The 19,406-nt window shown below is 37.1% G+C and overlaps 4 protein-coding genes and 1 long non-coding RNA gene across 9 annotated transcripts; 3 read left to right on the top strand and 2 right to left on the bottom strand.

Moving 5' to 3' along the window:
• The first annotated feature begins 429 nt into the window (after positions 1-429).
• Positions 430-3,416, top strand: Gk1 (Glycerol kinase 1). Its single transcript, XM_071701107.1, has 9 exons — positions 430-775; positions 869-1,127; positions 1,299-1,522; positions 1,602-1,808; positions 2,156-2,266; positions 2,386-2,639; positions 2,740-2,945; positions 3,025-3,156; positions 3,240-3,416. Exons 1-9 carry the CDS (start codon positions 701-703, stop codon positions 3,323-3,325), a joined length of 1,554 nt encoding a protein of 517 aa, XP_071557208.1. The 5' UTR covers positions 430-700; the 3' UTR covers positions 3,326-3,416.
• An 851-nt stretch (positions 3,417-4,267) lies between these two features.
• Positions 4,268-12,407, top strand: Nos (Nitric oxide synthase). 2 transcript variants are annotated; one of them, XM_071701104.1, is made up of 14 exons: positions 4,271-4,601; positions 5,453-5,589; positions 5,688-5,850; positions 5,970-6,061; positions 6,317-6,458; positions 6,617-6,756; positions 7,148-8,757; positions 8,831-9,000; positions 9,381-9,591; positions 9,732-9,819; positions 9,903-10,027; positions 10,142-10,287; positions 10,394-10,585; positions 10,690-12,407. In XM_071701104.1, the coding sequence occupies exons 1-14, from the start codon at positions 4,497-4,499 to the stop codon at positions 10,795-10,797; spliced, it is 3,429 nt and encodes a 1,142-aa protein (XP_071557205.1). In that variant the 5' UTR covers positions 4,271-4,496; the 3' UTR covers positions 10,798-12,407. The 2 variants fall into 2 exon arrangements, with proteins under 2 accessions (XP_071557204.1, XP_071557205.1); XM_071701103.1 differs by having other exon boundaries at positions 4,268-4,601; positions 10,394-12,407.
• Positions 6,087-6,395, bottom strand: LOC139769768 (uncharacterized). The gene is made up of 2 exons (XR_011717626.1): positions 6,268-6,395; positions 6,087-6,200 (listed from the first exon to the last, which is right to left on the bottom strand). It is a non-coding gene; the product is annotated as an uncharacterized lncRNA (long non-coding RNA).
• On the bottom strand, positions 10,877-14,137 carry Sdhb (Succinate dehydrogenase, subunit B (iron-sulfur)). Of its 3 annotated transcripts, XM_071701110.1 has the most exons (7): positions 13,741-14,129; positions 13,034-13,164; positions 12,805-12,948; positions 12,413-12,608; positions 12,206-12,307; positions 11,781-11,903; positions 10,877-11,177 (listed from the first exon to the last, which is right to left on the bottom strand). In XM_071701110.1, exons 1-7 carry the CDS (start codon positions 13,813-13,815, stop codon positions 11,079-11,081), a joined length of 870 nt encoding a protein of 289 aa, XP_071557211.1. In that variant the 5' UTR covers positions 13,816-14,129; the 3' UTR covers positions 10,877-11,078. The 3 variants fall into 3 exon arrangements, with proteins under 3 accessions (XP_071557211.1, XP_071557210.1, XP_071557212.1); XM_071701109.1 differs by lacking the exon at positions 10,877-11,177 and having other exon boundaries at positions 11,485-11,903; positions 13,741-14,137; XM_071701111.1 differs by lacking the exons at positions 10,877-11,177; positions 13,741-14,129 and adding an exon at positions 13,627-13,740 and having other exon boundaries at positions 11,485-11,903.
• A 298-nt stretch (positions 14,138-14,435) lies between these two features.
• Positions 14,436-19,343, top strand: LOC139769766 (uncharacterized). 2 transcript variants are annotated; one of them, XR_011717625.1, is made up of 4 exons: positions 14,436-14,450; positions 14,547-14,941; positions 15,501-15,628; positions 15,702-15,842. XR_011717625.1 is itself a non-coding variant. In XM_071701108.1 (2 exons), exon 2 carries the CDS (start codon positions 15,688-15,690, stop codon positions 16,864-16,866), a length of 1,179 nt encoding a protein of 392 aa, XP_071557209.1. In that variant the 5' UTR covers positions 14,783-14,941; positions 15,501-15,687; the 3' UTR covers positions 16,867-19,343. The 2 variants fall into 2 exon arrangements, 1 of the variants encoding a protein (XP_071557209.1); XM_071701108.1 differs by lacking the exon at positions 14,436-14,450 and having other exon boundaries at positions 14,783-14,941; positions 15,501-19,343.
• Positions 19,344-19,406: the final 63 nt, after the last annotated feature.

Consider the following 19,406-nt stretch of genomic DNA (forward strand, 5'->3'; position numbering starts at 1 on the left):
CAAAACTATAAGAAATGGAATTATCTCGAATAAAAATCAATTGTATAAGTTCGAACTGCATTAACAAATTTTTTTAATTGGGCTTTTTGGGCAAGATATTTTTTATTAATAAATTTTACTTGCAAGCTTGCAAGTGATGAATTGTACAAAATGTTTTTCCTTCTTAAATTACCAATTTGCGAGTTATTAATCTCATTCTAATTCATTATTTACCATTCTTTTGTAAGTACCTCGGAATTTCTATCCTTTTTAAGTGTTCCGTATCTTTCTTGATACTTGATACATTTAAATTAAAGATATTTGAATTCAAGCTCACTTAGCGGAGACTCGAACCACTTTAGCAAAGACTCAAATCACTTTAGCGGAGACTTGAACCTTTTTAGCAGAGACTCAAATCCTCTTTAGATAAATACAAACTTTTTTTCAAAATAGGCGATAAACAACGACGAAAAAGTCTAATCACGCCACATGTTCAAAAAAATATATATATATGTATATATGTATGCAATATGTATGTATTGTATTATATAATGCCAAAATCAATTTCTGTTACTGACGTAGATGTTCATTGAACGTGTGTATCTTAAAATCCAATGTTACGCAAAGAATGTGACAAAGGTTAAGTGTCTGTTGTCGTATGCCACACCTCTTATGGAAATTAACGTTAAGAACGTGACTTTCTAAGTCCTAAAAAGCCGATATGCCTGAGAACGTGAAAAAAACCGGGCCTTTGATAGGTGCTATCGACGAGGGAACGAGTAGCGCCAGATTTTTGGTAATAAGATAAACTCGACGAGGCGTAATTCAATTCTTGGCAGTGTAAACAGACCTCGCTTATTTGAAATAAAAATCTCTTTTTTACGTCTAGGTGTTTGACGTTTTACGCAGGAAGGTGGTTGCTTTGCATCAGATCGAAATCAAGCAGAAATGTCCTCAAGAGGGATGGGTGGAGCAAGATCCGAAGGAAATATTACAAGCTGTCATAAAGTGTATAGAAGAGACGGTGAAAAAGATGAAGAATCTTGGCATGTCAGTCTCGGATATCAAAGCTATTGGGATCACTAATCAAAGGGAAACAACGCTGGTGTGGGATAAGGAGACTGGCGAGCCTTTGCATAATGCAATTGGTATAAAATGAATATAGGAAGCCTTTTGTTTCTTGAGCTTTAACGACAGATTATTCCCTACGTCATGTATTACATGTAATAGTTTAATACAGATTGACTATAGACTGAGAAATTGATCCTGTCTTACCTAAAGAATTAAATAATATTAAATAAAGTTTACTATTTTTGCAGTATGGCATGATATGAGGACAACTACCACTCTAGAAGATGTACTGGATAAAATCCCCAACAAAACGAGAAATAAGAATTACTTGAAACCTCTATGCGGCTTACCGATGTCTCCCTATTTTAGCGCTCTCAAGATACGCTGGTTGATAGATAACATTCCACGCGTGAAGCAAGCGATAGATGCGCAGAAGTGTGCTTTCGGAACGATTGATACGTGGCTCATTTGGGTAAATGTGCATTAAGTTCAAAAAGCAAACTAAAAAAAAAAGATTCAGTATCTCATTGCTGAATGTTTCTCGTGTTCAGAATCTCACAAAGGGCCAGTTGCACGTTACGGATGTGTCGAATGCGTCACGCACGATGCTGATGAATATCGATACGCTGAAGTGGGATCCTGTATTATGCCGCTTCTTCAGCATTCCGCAACACATCCTTCCCGAGATACGATCCAGCGCAGAGATTTACGGCTCTGTTTCAAATCCTGAAGTTCTCATGGGCATACCCATAGCAGGTGTGAGTATCTAAGATGTACCTGTGTATTTTTTATTTACAGACTATTTAAGTAATCTCTTATTGAGCCAGTAGTGATATTAGAAACTTTCAGAGAAAAATTATTTTATTTTTAAGTTACCAACGTAGTAATTTATTGCATATAGTTGCAATTATTCCTTTTTCATCATTTTAAGATCAATCATTTTTAAAATTATGTTATCGAAGTATCGTAAAACAAAAAAATTTTGATAAGACAGCAGTTTTTATTCTTATAAGTTAAAAAAATCTTGTTCTATTTTTATAATGCCTTTGAAAGTAAAAGAAGTAAATTGCTCATGTATATTAAATTTTTTTTTAATTCTCTGCAGTGTGTGGGTGATCAGCAAGGCGCTCTCCTTGGCCAGTTATGCTTGAAACCTGGTCAAGCAAAAGCTACATATGGCACAGGATGTTTTTTGCTTTACAACACAGGAAATACAGTATGTATGACAGAATAATTCGGTGATACATGTAAAAAGTATTTCCTTGAAATATAAAATATTTCCATGATGTAATTTCTTATATCAAAAATAATTAAAGGTATAAAAATGTTTTGCAGAAAGTCGATTCGACGCACGGCTTGATAACTACAGTCGCTTACAAAATCGCACAATCTCCACCTGTTTACGCATTAGAGGGATCTGTCGCTGTCGCTGGAGCTGCTTTATCCTGGCTGCGAGACAACATGCAACTTCTCAGTAATATCACGCAAACGCAGGATTTGGCAGAGCGTGTAAGATGCTCTGGCGACGTGTATTTCGTACCGGCCTTTTCGGGGCTGTACGCACCTTATTGGGAACAGGATGCGCGCGGGTATTGCACTTTCCCATTTTTCTTTTCTTCTACTGTTGTAAGATTGTCAAGACTCCTCTGTCTAATCGAGCATCTTCATATTATCTGCGCAATTTAACAGAGTAATCTGTGGTATTACCGAGGATACGCAGCAATATCACATCATACGAGCTGCATTAGAAGCAGTTTGCTTCCAAACGAGAGACATATTAGAAGCAATGGTAAAAGATTCAGGAACGAAACTGACGACTCTGCAGGTTGATGGCGGCATGACTGTGAACGATTTGTTAATGCAATTGCAGGCGGATTTAACCGGAATTACTGTTGGTGAGCAAACAATATATTCTTTTAAATCCATTAAATAATTTTTTAATTTATTATTTGATTTATATTATGTTGCAAACAGTGAGACCAAACATGGTTGAAACGACAGCATTAGGTGCTGCCATTCTAGCTGGCATTGGTGTAGGTTTAATTGATATAAATGAAGTGGATGCATCTCAAGTAACGAAATTTTCACCCGAGATTGGTGAAGATGGTAAATATGTTCTATATTTATTCTATATATATAAAATAAAAAATACTTGATAATAACATACAAACTTTTCGTTTTTATTTTAGAGAAAGATCTTCGATATTCTAAGTGGAAAATGGCTATTGAGAGATCTATGAAGTGGGATTGTTCCTCAACTATGATAGATAATTAAAATCGTATGCGTATGTATATTTTTGTACCGGATATGGAATGGATATTTAAAAAATACGGGAGAATATAAAAGTTATAACATCTGTGATATATTTTATGAGTCTTACAACATTTAATCAAATGTACCTCGATTTTCCGCTTTATCTCTCCCACATCCATCTTCTCTTTTTCCCTTTCTTGTAAATTCATCATAATACCAGTGAGTCATAAAATAAACAAAAATATATATATGTAACTTTGTCACTTTTGATACTGCGGAGATATATTCCGTTCAACGAGACATGTCGAATAGCTGAAAGTAATTTTTACAAAGTTTTATTCTTCAATATAATCCAATGTTATGTCCTTTGATTTGTTAAAATAGAACATTGCATTTTTTTAAATTTAGCTTGCTAGTAGCAGATGCAAGGAACTCAATAATTTAGTACTACAATTTCGAGCTTAAATGATTCTATCAAACAATATGACTTATATATGAAGTGCTAGCTATAAAACATTTATTTAAATGTTATTTTATTAAAAAATCACATTAACTTTTAAGCTGAAAATTATGACCTTGAGAAAAAAGATTCACGCCGTAACGCTCTTAACATTCTTTTATATTTTCAAATTTAAGGTACATTCAGATATTCGGTTCTTGATAAAATCATTTAATTTAATAATAATGATAATAAATTATTATTTAATAATATTTTATATAACAACAATAATACAATAATTTTGTATTACATGTAATGTTATAAAAAATCGCGATTTTATGTGACTTGAGTGATCCTATTATTATAATATCATCATATTTTAATTATTCTTATTGCTATTATTATTATTTTATCAATTATTTCATCATTATCATTATTATTAAAATCTTGGAAATAACATAAAAATAATGGCATTAATATATGAAACGTTAACGGATTGCAGACCGTGAATTTGTCACAAATTTTCATCTCAACGCGAGAAGTCCTGTCCGTTGATTGATCCCGCAAACGTCCCGAGACTCCCGAGGACAAGCGGAATGGATCAATGTTGCGCATGCTGGCGCATGTGAGATGACGGCACGTGAGATGCTGCGTTGTGTCATCTCTGCGCTCTGTTCTCTCGTCCTTTCCTCCTTATCGTCGCGCTTGTTGCCAGTGTGTTAGGCAGAATCAGTTAAACGCTAAAACGCAAAAATGAAAGACCACGACGGAACACCTCATCAAAGAAAGCCAACGAAACTCAGGAATATCGCGGACAAGACGGAGGCGTTTGATTCCTTGCACGTGAGAAATGCCGAGGTATTTTGGAGATAAAAACTTTTAATATTGAAAATCGACAGCATATGATTAGGGATGTTAAGAATTAGAGTCGTGCGTTATTTAGAAACCGATCATGAAATTTTTTAGGAACTGACTAAGAATTGACGTGAAAAAAACAAATTAAAAATTGAAAGCAAGAAAATATTTTTACAAAGCTATTTAAAAAAAAAAAAGTTAATTCTCTTTTAAAAGTTAAAAAATTTGTAATGCCTTTTTTGATCTTGTATAATTATCCTATATGCAGACATACGTGTGCAAATTTATTTTAATTATTAATATACTAATGTGTGTGTGAATATAATATGAAAGAAAACAATTCATTCTATTAAAGAAATAGAAATAATATTGATAATTTATTGTTCATTTCATAACTTTAATTATTTTCTATTATTTTTTTAATGGGATGCTGATTTCGTTTTATTTGTATTTTGATAGCTGTTGTAATGCATCGGATGTGATACGTATCATAATATAATTATAAAGATTGTCCAAGTTTAAAAATAATATTTTTCATCAGAGATCAGAGAAGATATTTTTAATCCAATTTTCAAAACCGAATTTTTGATGAAGCTTTGCATGAGAAAATTATATCTGTGATTTGTTGCTTCATATAGAATCATTATTTTTCTTCTTTTTTAAGATGTATTATTACAGATTACGCTGGAATATTTCATTGTACGTTTTGTTCTCTTTTCATCAGTATTTTGATATGTATATATGGAAGGGTAAAAATACTTACACCACTATGACTTTTACCCCTCCATACAGTGAACATGAAAATAAAGAATATATAGTAAACGATAAAAATAAAATATTAAACAAATTTCTAGAAAATCCTTTGCACGGGCCAAGTCTGTCTTGGTAGCGTAATGCAGCTGCCAACTCATGGAACAGATCCACGCACGAAAGAAGAAATCTTGCTTCATGCAACTGATTTTTTGGAGCAATATTTCACTTCCATCAGAAGGTATATTAAAGCTGTCAGAGTATTCATAGATGAATATTCCTTGAAGATCCCTTCTAGTAAATCATGAGCTTTTCTTCATGTTTGAACGACCCTCGTAGATTAAATAGCGATGCTCATCGCGCACGTTTGGAGAGTGTGCAGAGAGAAGTGATTTCCACTGGTACGTATCAGTTAACGGAAACGGAACTGGTTTTTGGCGCAAAGTTGGCTTGGCGGAATGCTGCAAGATGCATTGGTCGCATACAGTGGTCAAAGCTACAGGTTCATTTTACATTATAACTTGTTCATACCGTCGTGGAAAAAAGAACAACATTTATCATGAATGGTTCATATAGATATCCGAAAAGTTACATTTGTTTATAAAACAAATGCACTTGCAGGTTTTTGATTGCCGTTACGTTACAACCACGAGCGGCATGTTCGAGGCTTTGTGCAATCATATCAAGTACAGTACAAATAAAGGAAATATCAGGTAGAGTGTAATTATAATGCAGATAGTTTTTATATGCGAGTTTTATAGCGTAATTTTTTCTAAATTTCGCAATCTAAAGATGTACAGATATTAAATCAAAACAGCGAATTATCCTTCTCCGTTTATATCATGGGTAAAGCTATAAGATATAGAGATTCAAATTATAAAGAACTCAAATCATTTTAAATACTACCAGGTGTACTTACGTGCAGGATATATATGTATACCTAATTATTTATATGCACAATTTTTCAGATCCGCAATAACAATATTTCCGCAGCGCACCGATGGAAAACATGATTACAGAGTCTGGAATACGCAATTGATCAATTATGCGGGATACAAAAATCCAGATGGTACCATTCACGGTGATCCTGCGAACGTAGAATTCACAGAGGTCAGAATATTTATATATATATTCACATGAGATCTAAATTCTTTTTTAATTATTTATTAAACCGAAAAAATGTCTAACTTCTTGAAAAAATTCTCTATAAAGGAGGAACGCACGTATTTCGAAAATAATTTAACGCAAGCACTATTTTCTTTCGATAGGTTTGCATGAAATTAGGATGGAAAGGGGCACGAACCAGATTTGACATACTGCCATTGGTTTTATCTGCCAATGGGCACGATCCAGATTATTTTGACATTCCTAACGACTTGGTATTCGAAGTACCTCTTAGTCATCCCACGTAAGCCTTTATTAAATAATGTAATGTTTTCAAAAAAGTCTTTTATATTTTTAATTTATTTGATAAAACTATTTAATTATTGCACGAACAATATAAAAAGCTTACTAGTTTATTTGTCTTAACTGCACTTTTTTAAATTTTACGTTTGGAAGGAAATAAAAGACTTTTGTATGAAGATAAAATTTGAATGAAAAAGTAAATTTGACAAAATTTGAAGATGTATGGGTAAACCGAACATATAATATAGATAATTTTTTGTTCTGTAGGTAATGCTTTAGATATTCAGATATGTTGATTAAAAAATTATACAGTGTTACGTGTAATATTTGTCGAAGAAGATAATATATTTGTTATATAATAAGTATATATATAATATGTACTCGGACAATAGATACGATTGGTTTGAGGAATTGGGTCTCAAGTGGTTCGCCGTTCCGGCCGTGTCTGGAATGGTTTTCGATTGCGGAGGTTTAGTGTTTACCGCGGCACCTTTCAACGGCTGGTACATGAGCACCGAGATTGGCTCTAGAGATTTATGCGATGCTCAAAGATATAATATGCTCGAGACAATAGCGACGAACATGGGTCTAGACACAAGGACATCCACATCATTGTGGAAAGATAAAGCGATGATAGAAGCTAACGTCGCGGTACTGCACAGCTTTCAAATGAAGAACGTGACGATCGTAGATCACCATACCGCTTCGGAATCTTTCATGAAGCATTACGAAAACGAGATGCGTCTCCGAAACGGTTGTCCCGCCGACTGGCTGTGGATCGTGCCGCCGATATCTGGATCCGCTACGCCGGTATTTCACCAGGAAATGGCGCTTTATCATTTGAAGCCCTCTTACGATGCCCAGGACCCAGCTTGGAAAACTCACATATGGAAGAAAGGACGCGACAAGAAGGCAACGTCGAAAAAACCAAGACGGAAGTTTCACTTCAAGCAGATTGCGAGAGCCGTGAAATTTACGTCCAAGCTGTTCGGACGGGCGTTATCGCGTCGAATAAAAGCGACCGTTCTGTTTGCCACGGAAACCGGCACGTCCCAAATGTATGCGGAAAAATTGGGAGAATTACTGGGCCACGCTTTTCATTCCCAGGTACTTTCGATGGAAGAATATGACATCAGTAACATAGAACACGAGGCCCTATTGCTGGTGATAACGTCTACTTTTGGAAACGGCGACCCGCCGGAAAATGGAGAGGTCTTCGCGCAAAATTTGTACGCGATGAAAATGAACGACGCTTACATAAACAGCGAGAATAAGATCAGCTTGGCGACCTCGAAGTCATTTATCAAAGCTAACAGCCAAACGGAAGTGAGCGGGTCGAAGAAATTGGATCGACTAGATTCCCTGCGTGGTTCTACGACGGACTCGCAAACCGAGGATACCTTTGGACCACTCAGCAATGTCCGATTCGCTGTGTTTGCATTGGGATCATCCGCGTATCCGAACTTCTGTGCGTTCGGTCGCTACGTCGACAACTTGTTAGGCGAATTGGGGGGAGAGCGATTGGCGCGTTTGGCCCAGGGTGACGAGATGTGTGGTCAGGAGCAGACCTTTCGGAAATGGGCGGGTGATATCTTCGCGATCGCGTGCGAAACCTTTTGCTTGGACGACGACGATACGTTATTGGAAGTAGCCTTGTCTCTGGGTTCCGAAGCATTGTCTGCGGCCACAGTCCGTTTTGTAGAAGCGGATCCTCAACCGATCGCCAAAGCATTAAACAAATGCCATAACAGAAACGTGACAATGTGCAATATGCTTCGAAGGACCAACTTGAGCCGCGATGAGACCAGCGGTACGACATTGCTTCTGGAACTGGACGACATAGTGGGCATGGATATTTCTTATAAACCCGGAGATCACTTAGGTGTGTTCGCGTGCAATCGTGCGAATCTCGTGGAGAAAATCTTGCACCGCGTGCAGTCTACTTTCGATCCTGATACCTCCATCGAACTGCAAATGCAGAAACAAGCACATACTCCTAATGGTGGATATCAAATTTCTCTTATTTTTCCTTTCTCTTTTATATTATACAAATAACTAATACCTGTTTTTTCTAGGAATTGTAAAAACGTGGATACCTCACGACAGATATTTACCGAATTCCTTCAGGATGTTGTTAACTCGATTTCTGGATATCACGACGCCGCCTACGCCAAATCTGTTAAGATACTTCGCCTCGATAGCTACAAACGCGAAAGAACGGACGCAGCTTGATCTTCTGGCCTCTGTAAATATGTAAATATGTAAATGTATAAATGTAGCTGTTTTTCGAAATGTAGAATGGTTGAGAACGGTTGATGCGACAAAAAGTTAAGGTTTTAAGCTAAAAATATGCAAAACATGAAAGAAAAAAGTATATATTTCGAATATTATTCATCGAATATTATTCTTCATATTAATTCCTGATTTAACGTTGTTAACTATAACATATTTATTAATTCTAATTAAAAATGGCTAGAGATTGGAAGAGCTAAAAATTTTTTAGGAATTTTTACAAAGTTTTCTTAACGCAATTTATTGAACATATACAGCAACATTAAACATAATAATTTGCAAAAAAATACAGTGAAATTTACAAAATTTAAAAAAATTCTCTTCTTGGAATAGGATCCAGCGGCTTACGAGGATTGGAGACATTGGAAGTATCCTAATTTGACCGAAGTTTTGGATGAATTTCCATCTGTGACTCCATTTGCTCCATTGCTTCTGCTTCATCTAACACCCTTACAACCGAGATTCTACAGCATTTCATCAGCTCCACGTGTACACCAGGGACAAATACACCTGACAGTCGCAGTGGTGCAATATCAAGCGCAAAGTATTTATAAGCCTCATGTTTTCTTGGTTTCGTTTTCTTTCTCATTTCGAAGAATTTTATCCATAATCTATGCACATTTAATTTAATAATGAACTGATATTATAATATCTTTTCCACTATATTTAATAAATTAATTTTAGACGGCTCTGGGCCAGTACATTTCGGCGTTTGCTCCAATTATCTGCGGGAAATATCTGAGGGAGAGTTGCTGTATGTGTTTGTGCGAAGGTAAAGAATGACAATTTTGTGTTAATTAAACGTGCCACTTACAAAGATCTTACGTTGAATATAATCATTAATTAATATTTAAGCGCACCAAACTTTTATATGCCGACGGAAACTGAAGCACCAATGATATTAGTGGGACCAGGCACTGGAATTGCCCCTTTCCGAGGTTTCTGGCATCATCGATTTGCTCAGATGAAACTTCAGCAGAGTACGAGTGCTTTTCTCATACATATCTCTCTTTATTTTATGCACTTATAAATTTTAATATCAAATATCTCTTATGACACCATTAACACTATGTAAACGTACGATATTTTTATAGATCAAAAATTCGGTAAGATTTGGCTCTTCTTTGGTTGTCGTCAAAGAAATTTGGATCTATACAGACAAGAGAAAAAAGAAATGTTGGAGGCCGGTGTTTTGGATAAAGTGTTTTTAGCATTGTCCCGAGAGCCTGGTATTAAGAAGGTATATAAATATGTATATTATTTTATAGATCTAAGGTCACAGAAAAAGAATCTCGAATATTATCTAAAATATATGAACTTAAGTTTGCATCTTTTACAAATGTTAGACCTATGTGCAAGATTTGATCCAAGCGGAAGCGCCTCAAATTTACACAATGGTTGTATATGAGCGCGGCCATTTCTACGTTTGCGGTGACTGCACGATGGCGGAAGACGTTTATCAGACCTTAAAACAGATCATACAAACGCATAGCCGAATGACGGACAAAGAAGTCGAGGCATATATGTTATCACTGAGGGTACATCTTTCGTATATTATTATTCTTTTCTTAAAGCAGCAACACAACAGCATAAATACTGTTGTGCACTTAAATTGTTTTGCTGCATCGTATGATTTTTTCAGGATGAAAATCGTTACCATGAAGACATATTCGGTATAACCTTACGCACCGCTGAGGTACACAATCGATCGCGTGAGACCGCAAGGATTCGGATGGCCGCCGAACCGTGAAAATATTAAACTGATAAAGCATAATCCAAATAATTTTCGTTCGAAGGGTTGCTACTATATTAATAATTACTGCATATAATATATTTCCATGTGGAAAGCTTGTTTTATTTACAAGTAGTGCTTGACTAATCTTTCGATTTCTAGGACATTTCAACTGCTATTTCGTGGATCTGCATATTTCCGGTCGTACGAAATATTTCCGCTAATTACATGTTCGCTGCACGTAGTAATACATAAGACAAATGTATAGAACTTGTTAATTCTACCTGATATTCCTTTAACTATGAAGATCCCGACGCGGCGAGATCCGGTTGTGGCTTCTGGCTAACATTAGCCAACAGTTTCTTTATTTCCGCTATCGCCTTTCCGGGATTCAGACCCTGCACAAAATGTTTGTGCGCTTTGATTTAATAATTCTTTAATCTTTGAAGTAACGAGCTTTGAGCTTAACTCAATTATTATATAAATTTGCCTCTATTTTGCAATTGTTTCATTAGTTTCTTAAGAATTATATTGTATATTACTATTTGTTCTCCAACTTGTTTAATTGTCCAGATTCCAAATAACATTATTTTTATAATTTCTTCCTTTATATTTGTGCAGCTTAAATTCACAATTTTATCAAATATAAACATAAAGGAACATTAATTAAAAACGAGGGAGTAAAATGCATTGATTGACTAGAAAAATAAGGTCTAACAATAATCGAGATTTGAGTAAGCAAAATAAATTATTAATAATCTGCTACTAGTGAGATAAGTCTGAATTTAATATATTACTGATCACTATTATATCAATAATTTAAAATTTATTCATTGTGAGAATTCATTATAAACAGTCTGCAATGTATTTTGAATATTTATAGGCAATTAGCTAAATTTTCTTGAATGTATAGCAGTAAAAACTACTGAAACATTTGTCCAGAGTAAAACGAAGCGCAAAGTATTAAAAAAAACACAAATTCTAATGTGAATTAAACTCACCTTTGGACAAGTACGCGTGCAATTCATGATCGTATGACAACGGTAAACTGAAAATGGATCCTTTAATTTCTCCAGACGCTCCTTTGCTTGAGTATCACGCGAATCAATAATCCACCTATAAGCCTAATGAAAATAATGATAGTTGAAAAATCCAAAAAGAAAATGATATAAATGATGAAAAATTCCACGAGGTCGGACTGAGCATATCAGAGCACATCCAATATGTTACATATATTCCAATTTCATTTATCTCTCACATGTACAAGTGTTATCTTTTACAGATGTGTGTTATCTAATTTATTTAATGTGCTCAATTCATTCTTAAAGAATTTTTCACTTGTCATTTTTCCCCAAATCGCTTGTCAATAATTGATTATTCCGTTACGTATCTCATTTAAAACAGCGTAATATTAAGACGCGCTTACTTGCATAAGTACTGCAGGGCCTAAATACTTATCACCGTTCCACCAATAGGATGGGCAAGAAGTGCTGCAGCAAGCACAGAGAATACATTCGTAGAGACCATCCTGTGTCAATCAAAATTGGATTGTACATTTAGTTTTAGATTAAAGAGGTGTATAACTGTAATTCAAACAGAAAATCAAATAAATATAATAATCTCTCGCACTCACCAACTTTTTACGGTCTTCTACGCTCTGCAAATACTGCTGGTTTCCAGTTTCCTTCTTGTCCTTGCGCTGCAGCCAAGGTTGTATATTGCGATACTGCTCGTAGAAATTATTTAAATCTGGGACCAAGTCTTTGACGATATACATATGGGGCAGAGGGTAAACCTCGCATGTCGTGCTTGTGCTGTTATCAATTTTGCTAAAACACAATTATTCTACTTTTAGTAATTGACATATTTATGATTTTCACTAGCAAAGTTTAAATTTATGAATATCTAGATCCTAGATATGTAGTTTCCATGCACGACTTAAGATGTAGAAGTCAATCAGATTATAAATTTATATCCTCAAGGTATCAAGCAGTAATAATATATGCAGTGGCTATGACACGATACCTGATACACGCCAGGGTGTTTGTCCCTCCAATATTCATAGCGCAAGATCCGCAAATACCTTCCCGACAAGAACGACGGAATGTCAATGTTGGATCAATCTCGTTCTTAATCTTAATTAGCGCATCCAGTACCATTGGGCCGCAACTGAAAAAGATATGTCAAATGCTAGAAACGAACGTAGAGAGAATTTCACGAAAATATCTAATACAGTCAATGAAATAAAACCTACCTATTCAGATCAACTTTATATTTCTGCATATATGGTTTCTCATCAGGTTTGTCTGGATTCCAACGGTAAATCGAGAAGGTCTTGAGCGTGGCCTCAGCATTTTGAACCACCGCGGTGTGCAAAGCTCTGACCTATGAAATTTAAAACCTCAAGCTAAAGGGATTCAGTAAGCAAAACGTTAATAGTACACTAGCAGTTTGCCAGCAGATTTAAGCAAGATATTGCGACTGACATAATATATTCCAATTACATGATTACGAAATGACGAGATTCTATATAGTTCTGTATCCAGTCCATCATACTCTAACAAATTTTATACTATTTCTGCTGGCACTCCACTGATAAGATTCGTAACAAGAACTTTGCTGAACTTTACAGAATCTGTTTTTGACAGACTTGGCTGTCTAGGGACATAGTGGACAAGGCATCTTAATAGCAATCTTGTTAAAATATAATTTTTAATTGTCAAATTTAATTATTGATGCAAAGAACTTGACACTTCTATGTTCCATTCCATCTTAAACGCAAAGCTGGAAGTTGAAAAAAAAAAAGCAAGATACGTCAAGTAAGACACTCTGAAGATGTGCTTGTACCAGAGCTGGTGACTGTTCGCCGTGCACCAGGCAAAAAAAAACGATTACAAAGTCAAGGTAAGAGATCAGCGTGTGTCCTGATATCCTCGACAAATCATTTCACGCAGCACTCACTTGACGTAGCCCGTTTCTGCAGGCGTACGGCGTTATTCCGACCATCTTTGAACAATTCGGTATCAACACGTTCATGATGCCCGCATTATGTAACTAGACCTTGCCGCCTGCCTGCCTGCCTGCTCGCGTGTTGATCCGGTTGATCGCTCCAACTGGACTAACACCTCCCGTAACTTAGCCGGTCAACTTCGACTTTATTAATTTTTTTTTTTTTTAATCGTTTGTTGGTCGTTTGTTGGTGATTGTTGGCCTAATTACAACGTTTGTTGGTTCTTAATTGTTTTGTAAATTAAAAAAGAAAAATTAGCCTTAAGTTAGCCGGAAAAATTTTATATAAACAATCACCAACAAACGACCAACAAACGATTAAAAAAAAAAAAAAATTAATAAAGTCGAAGTTGACCGGCTAAGTTACGGGAGGTTGGACTAACTGGAGGAAGGAAAGGCTGGGGAAACCTGAGGATCAAGATTGTACTTTAGGCGCGTCTCTTGCACGAGATATCAATTATACCTAGTCCTGGCGAGGATCGATGGTGCATAATATTCAATAATATTAAAAAAAAGTGCGAGAGATCAACATCAGTAATAACGAGCACCGAAAGAGCTCGCCGAGAGCTCGTCGCAAGCTCCTTAACCAAAAATCCTATGCAGAACCCACCAAACGAAACGGAATTCTCCCGATTTCTGGATAAAGGTTGACTGGAAATAATGTAAGTCCTATTTTAAAGGGTTAATAATTAGCTGCGTAGGGACTACATTTTAAAGACCGCCACGTAGAGCAACGTAGGGTGATACTCGTTTCATAGTTGGCCCGAAAATGGCGGACGCGGGTCGCGGACGAGTGTCCAAGTTTTTACTTGAAAACAACTCCAAATTCTGGCCAATCAAGACGGCAAGAGCCGCGAGAGAGCGACGACTCCCTCGCGCGGATTGGCCGAATGTCGCTACGCTCGTGGACGTATCGGATATCGGATTGTTTCGCCGAGCGCGGCCGACTGCGCCCGACTGCGCCCGATGCCGGCCGAACGTTGCCGAGACGACACGACGATCGTAAGGTACATCGGGAAGGAACGCACACCGATGGCGGAATAATCTCGCTCTGTCGAATATTTATCTGTACGACCGTGTTAAGAATTGATCGCAATGTGCGGACGAGCGGGTTCAGGGTGAACCGGGTGACCGTGGACGTTGAAAGTTTGAGGTTAGTGAAGCTTCCCCGTCGCCGACAGCCGAATTATCGTTACTCGGTTGAATCCTAACCTGCATCTCGCTCGCTTAGCTTGACCTCAAATGAACGGATAAGAACGATAAGAACACATGATCCTGACGTGTTCGCGCGCTTTAAACGCCGCTCTTACCTCTCTGTTAACGTCGTCGACAGTTACTCGCGTTGACTTGAATAAACGTCGATCGCGCGTGACAAAATTTTGGAGTAACTTTCGTGAACTTGACTTGGATTCGGTTCGCGAATATTGCAAAATTTAGAAGGCAAAGGTTATAAGTTTGTGCGTTAACAACGATTAACAATAGTGCGAGTTAAGATATAAATTTGTCATAAAAATGCATGAGATATCGTTTAGAGCGTGATAGTGTATATTTTTTAATTAATGCAAGAAGTGCAGATGTAACGAGAGTAGATATATCTATTCACGTTTAGTACGTGATATTAGTGAAAGCTAAGCTTGTTAATTTAATGCGAATACGATATACAATATCGTATAATATTGATAAATGTGTGCGTGTCGTTCTGTCTTTTTCAGGTTCGTACTAAAAGCGACCAAAGCTCAACGCGCCCATCAGGCCGATTAAAGCCTCCCTGTCCCCGCGCCTAAAGCCCTCGCGTGGCTCACGAGCTGGGCGCTGGGCCAGGCCGCGCAGCGCCAGACCGGTGAGTTCCCACACAAAATATCGCTTGGTAGCACGGCGGGCACTCAAAGCCAACTAACCATGTCTGTACAAAGTGTTGCTCTGGCATCTCTCACGGCCACCTATACCGACTCGGAGGGCGAGGACGGGGTGGAAGACGAGCACCTACAGGAGGAGAATTCGAACACTCCCCAGAGGGCCGCCCCGCATAATGCCCAAGTCGGTCGTCAGCCCCAGGCCCGATCTGGCACCAGTCCCATATCTGGAGGCCGTTCAGCCTCGCATAGTCCCGTTGACGGCAAGTCCTCCGGTAGTAGGGACTTGCCGGAAGCGGCTACAAAGGTGCAGCGATTGGTCTCTTACTTTGACGATGCGGTAGTCTCCGACGATGAGGGGGCGGCCGTAACTGCGCTGCCGTCGTCGTTGCCGCCGGTGTCGTCGTCGTCGTTGTCGTCATCGTTGATGACGACGGGCGCGGCAATCGTCACGACGGTCGCGGAACGCCCCGAGGAGAACGGTCTCCCGGTCGCGGTCGCCACTGGCAATGTCGTTGCCACAACCGTCGCCGCTGCCGCCGTCGTCGCCGTCGGCGGTGGCGCTGAGCGTCGGTCGCCCTCCTCGCGTTCCGGAGAATTGCTTTCAGATAATGGCGGTGAGGCGGGGGACCCTTACGGGGTGACGATACCACCGGAACCGCCCGGCCAATGTCCCGCCGAGCTGCAGGACAAGATCGCGAGGCTCTATAGGAAAATGGAGAGCGGTGGGCTGGACATGAACATGATGATTCAGCAACGTAAGGAGTTCCGGAATCCCTCCATTTACGAAAAACTCATTCAGTTTTGTAGCATTAACGAGCTGGGCACCAACTACCCGCCGGACAGGTTCGACCCGTTCAAGTGGAGCAAGGACTCGTATTACGAGGAACTTGCCCTGGTACAGAAGACGGAGATGGACAAGCTGGAGAAGTCGCGGAAAGAGAAGAAGATCGAGATCGAGATTGTATCTGGGACCGCGAAGCGACCCAACAGCTCCTCCAGCAGCGCCGACAATGCCAAAAAACGGAAAAGTAAGTGGGACCAAGTGGCGACCAGCGGTGCCGCTGCCGCCGCTGCTGTCGCGGCTGCCGCTGCCGCTGCTGTGACCGCCAAGCCCACGGTACTTCTCACACAACCTACCCTGACAACTCTCACGTCGTCCGGTACTAGCGCCAAACCCACCGTTTTATCGGCCTTCGGCTCGCTACCGAAGAAGAGATTGTAACATATCGCGCGAATGTGTGCTGTGTAAATAATGTCCATCCCCTTTAGACAGTCATGAAGCTGCAAAAAGGAAGGCGCAGTCTTGTGCGTCTAGAGACTTAGGTCCTTGGATGATTATTGAAATTTTCTTCAAAACGGCGTTTTGTATCAATAATGAACGTTTGTATCAATAAAGAACTATGGGTTTCAGCTTTTCAAGAATGCAAAAGTCCACAGTTCTACAAGTTCAAAGATTCAGCTGATCTAAAAATCCAAGGATTTAAGAATCCAAGAATTTAGCCATCTGCAAAATAGACAAACTGTAAATAATATTAATTACAAATACCATTGTCTGGATGTGAAACGCGCATGAGGAAGAAAAATATTCTGGAGATTTACATTCTCGAATTTTTAGATTTTTGTATTTTTAAATCCTTGTAAGAGATCCATCCAGCCCGTAGGTCTTTAGATTTATGTATCCAAATCCTTGACTTATAAGAGGCATACGTTCAATTTCAGATTTGAGTACTTACAAAGATAAGATCATAGGAACCGAAAAGTCAAGAGAGAAATGCTAACACTAAATGATAAGAAGAGCCGACAATCGCAAATCCAATAATCTGAGAATTCAAGGATCTAAAAACTCGGTTTTTAAGAATAAATGACTCCAACAATCATAGTTCAAAACATAGATATATTGTAAATAATATTATTTAAAAAATGATTTTCACAAGAGATACGAATATACAGGAGAAAAAGATTGGAACTTTGTGAACTTAGATCCTTGAATTGTCAATATTTTTTTTTTTATAGATTCCTTTTAATATACAGGATATTTATAGAACATGTAGGACATATTAAAGAGGTCAACATTTTTAAAAATTTTAAGAATGGAGATTCACGTGATTTAAAGGCTCAAAAATTAAAGGATTTAGAAGGCTAGCGATCTATGGATGTAAGATTAACTAAAAATTTATGGATTTGCAAATTCAAAAATCTAGATACAACTTAAAGGGTAAGACGTATTGTAAATACACTTAGATATTGTAATGGAATATTGAATGATAGAACTTTGAAATTCTAGGAATCGAAATATGCAGTGATTGTAAAACGAACAATGGTTAAATAGAATATAATTTAAGGACTTAGGCTGTTCACAAGAATTTAAAGCCATACGCTAAAAAATTGAAAGTTCTAAGGTGTGTGCATGTGTGTCTGCGCGCGCGCGCGCGCGCGTGTGCGTATACGTGGAAATTCTCGAATTAAAATTCTTAAATATCCTATTTTTAAATTATATTTTACTTAGCTGTTATATTTTTAAATTTTAACATTGATATTCTTCAGTTCGTATATATGAACTTGAGAATTCAAGGATTTAAAAATTTATTGAACTAAAAATTCGAAATATCCAAAGACTTAAAAAGACCAAGAATTTAAAAACGAAGTAAGAATTCAGAAAAATAGAAATTATTGACTTAGAAACTTGTGTGTTGATAATTCATATATACATAAGAAAAATACGAGTAGAGAGAGATAATCTATGCAGATGAAATATTTTCTCGTCTAAATGTCCAAAGAAGCTGCCGTTTGCTGAATCTCGATGATAACAGATTAATATATCACCACCCTATTTTTACTCCTTTTTCTATATTTTTAAATAATAAGTTGTAATAGCGTAGGAAAATTTAGTTTGAAAAATTTTTTAGATTTAAAGTTAAATTTCGAATTTTAATTTTAATTTCTGTCTATGGATTCTTGCTTCGTAGAATTTTTAAATTCTTGACTTAGAACTTACAATTGTGAAATTGATATCTGTTTTTATCATATATACATATATATGATTACAGACAACGTGCAAACCGGATTCGATCAACCTCTCGATTAAGATCTACATATTAATTAAGAAAAGATATTGAAAGAAAATGAAAATTATTATTTTTTTTTTAGGAAGAAAGAAGATTGATGAGAGAAGAAGGTAATTTTCATCAATTTCTCTGTCTGAAAAAAAAAAAAAGATTTTAATTATTAGTTTTTTATTTAAATATCGAAAGAGAGGTGTCGAAAGAAAATCATATTATTTAGTTATTAAGCATCATATTAGGTTGATTAAAAAATTCGTTTCTTTTCTACACGACTCTTACATTAAGGAAACAAAGAAAGGATAAACGAATTTTTTCATCAATCTGATATGTATTGTTATTATACGTGTAAATGATGATGAGTGTCAGGCAGCGATTACAAGTGCGTACGATTGTTTTATCGAGGCAAGATAGACGCGTCAGTAATTAAATATTAAGTCTCAGCGTGCGATGAGACATAGAGGATTTATGTAACGTTAACGCAAAAACAATCGCAAAAAAAATCGATGTAAAACGCGCTGCAAGTTAGCGAGAATTCAGTTTTTTATATGAGAAGAATAATGAAATTCTTCCACAAAGGACTTTGTATATACACGCTCATGTGTCAATAGAGTATGGAATATACAATATATATAAATTACATTGTGTACTTTTCGTTATTGATTAATAATACCATAAATGGTGTTTCCTATAATCTAAACTT

The sequence above is a fragment of the Temnothorax nylanderi genome, unplaced genomic scaffold (assembly GCF_030848795.1).
Source record: "Temnothorax nylanderi isolate EJ_2023f unplaced genomic scaffold, tnyl_v1.0 TNYL_tig0024_pilon, whole genome shotgun sequence".
Taxonomy (NCBI): Eukaryota; Metazoa; Arthropoda; class Insecta; order Hymenoptera; family Formicidae; genus Temnothorax; species Temnothorax nylanderi.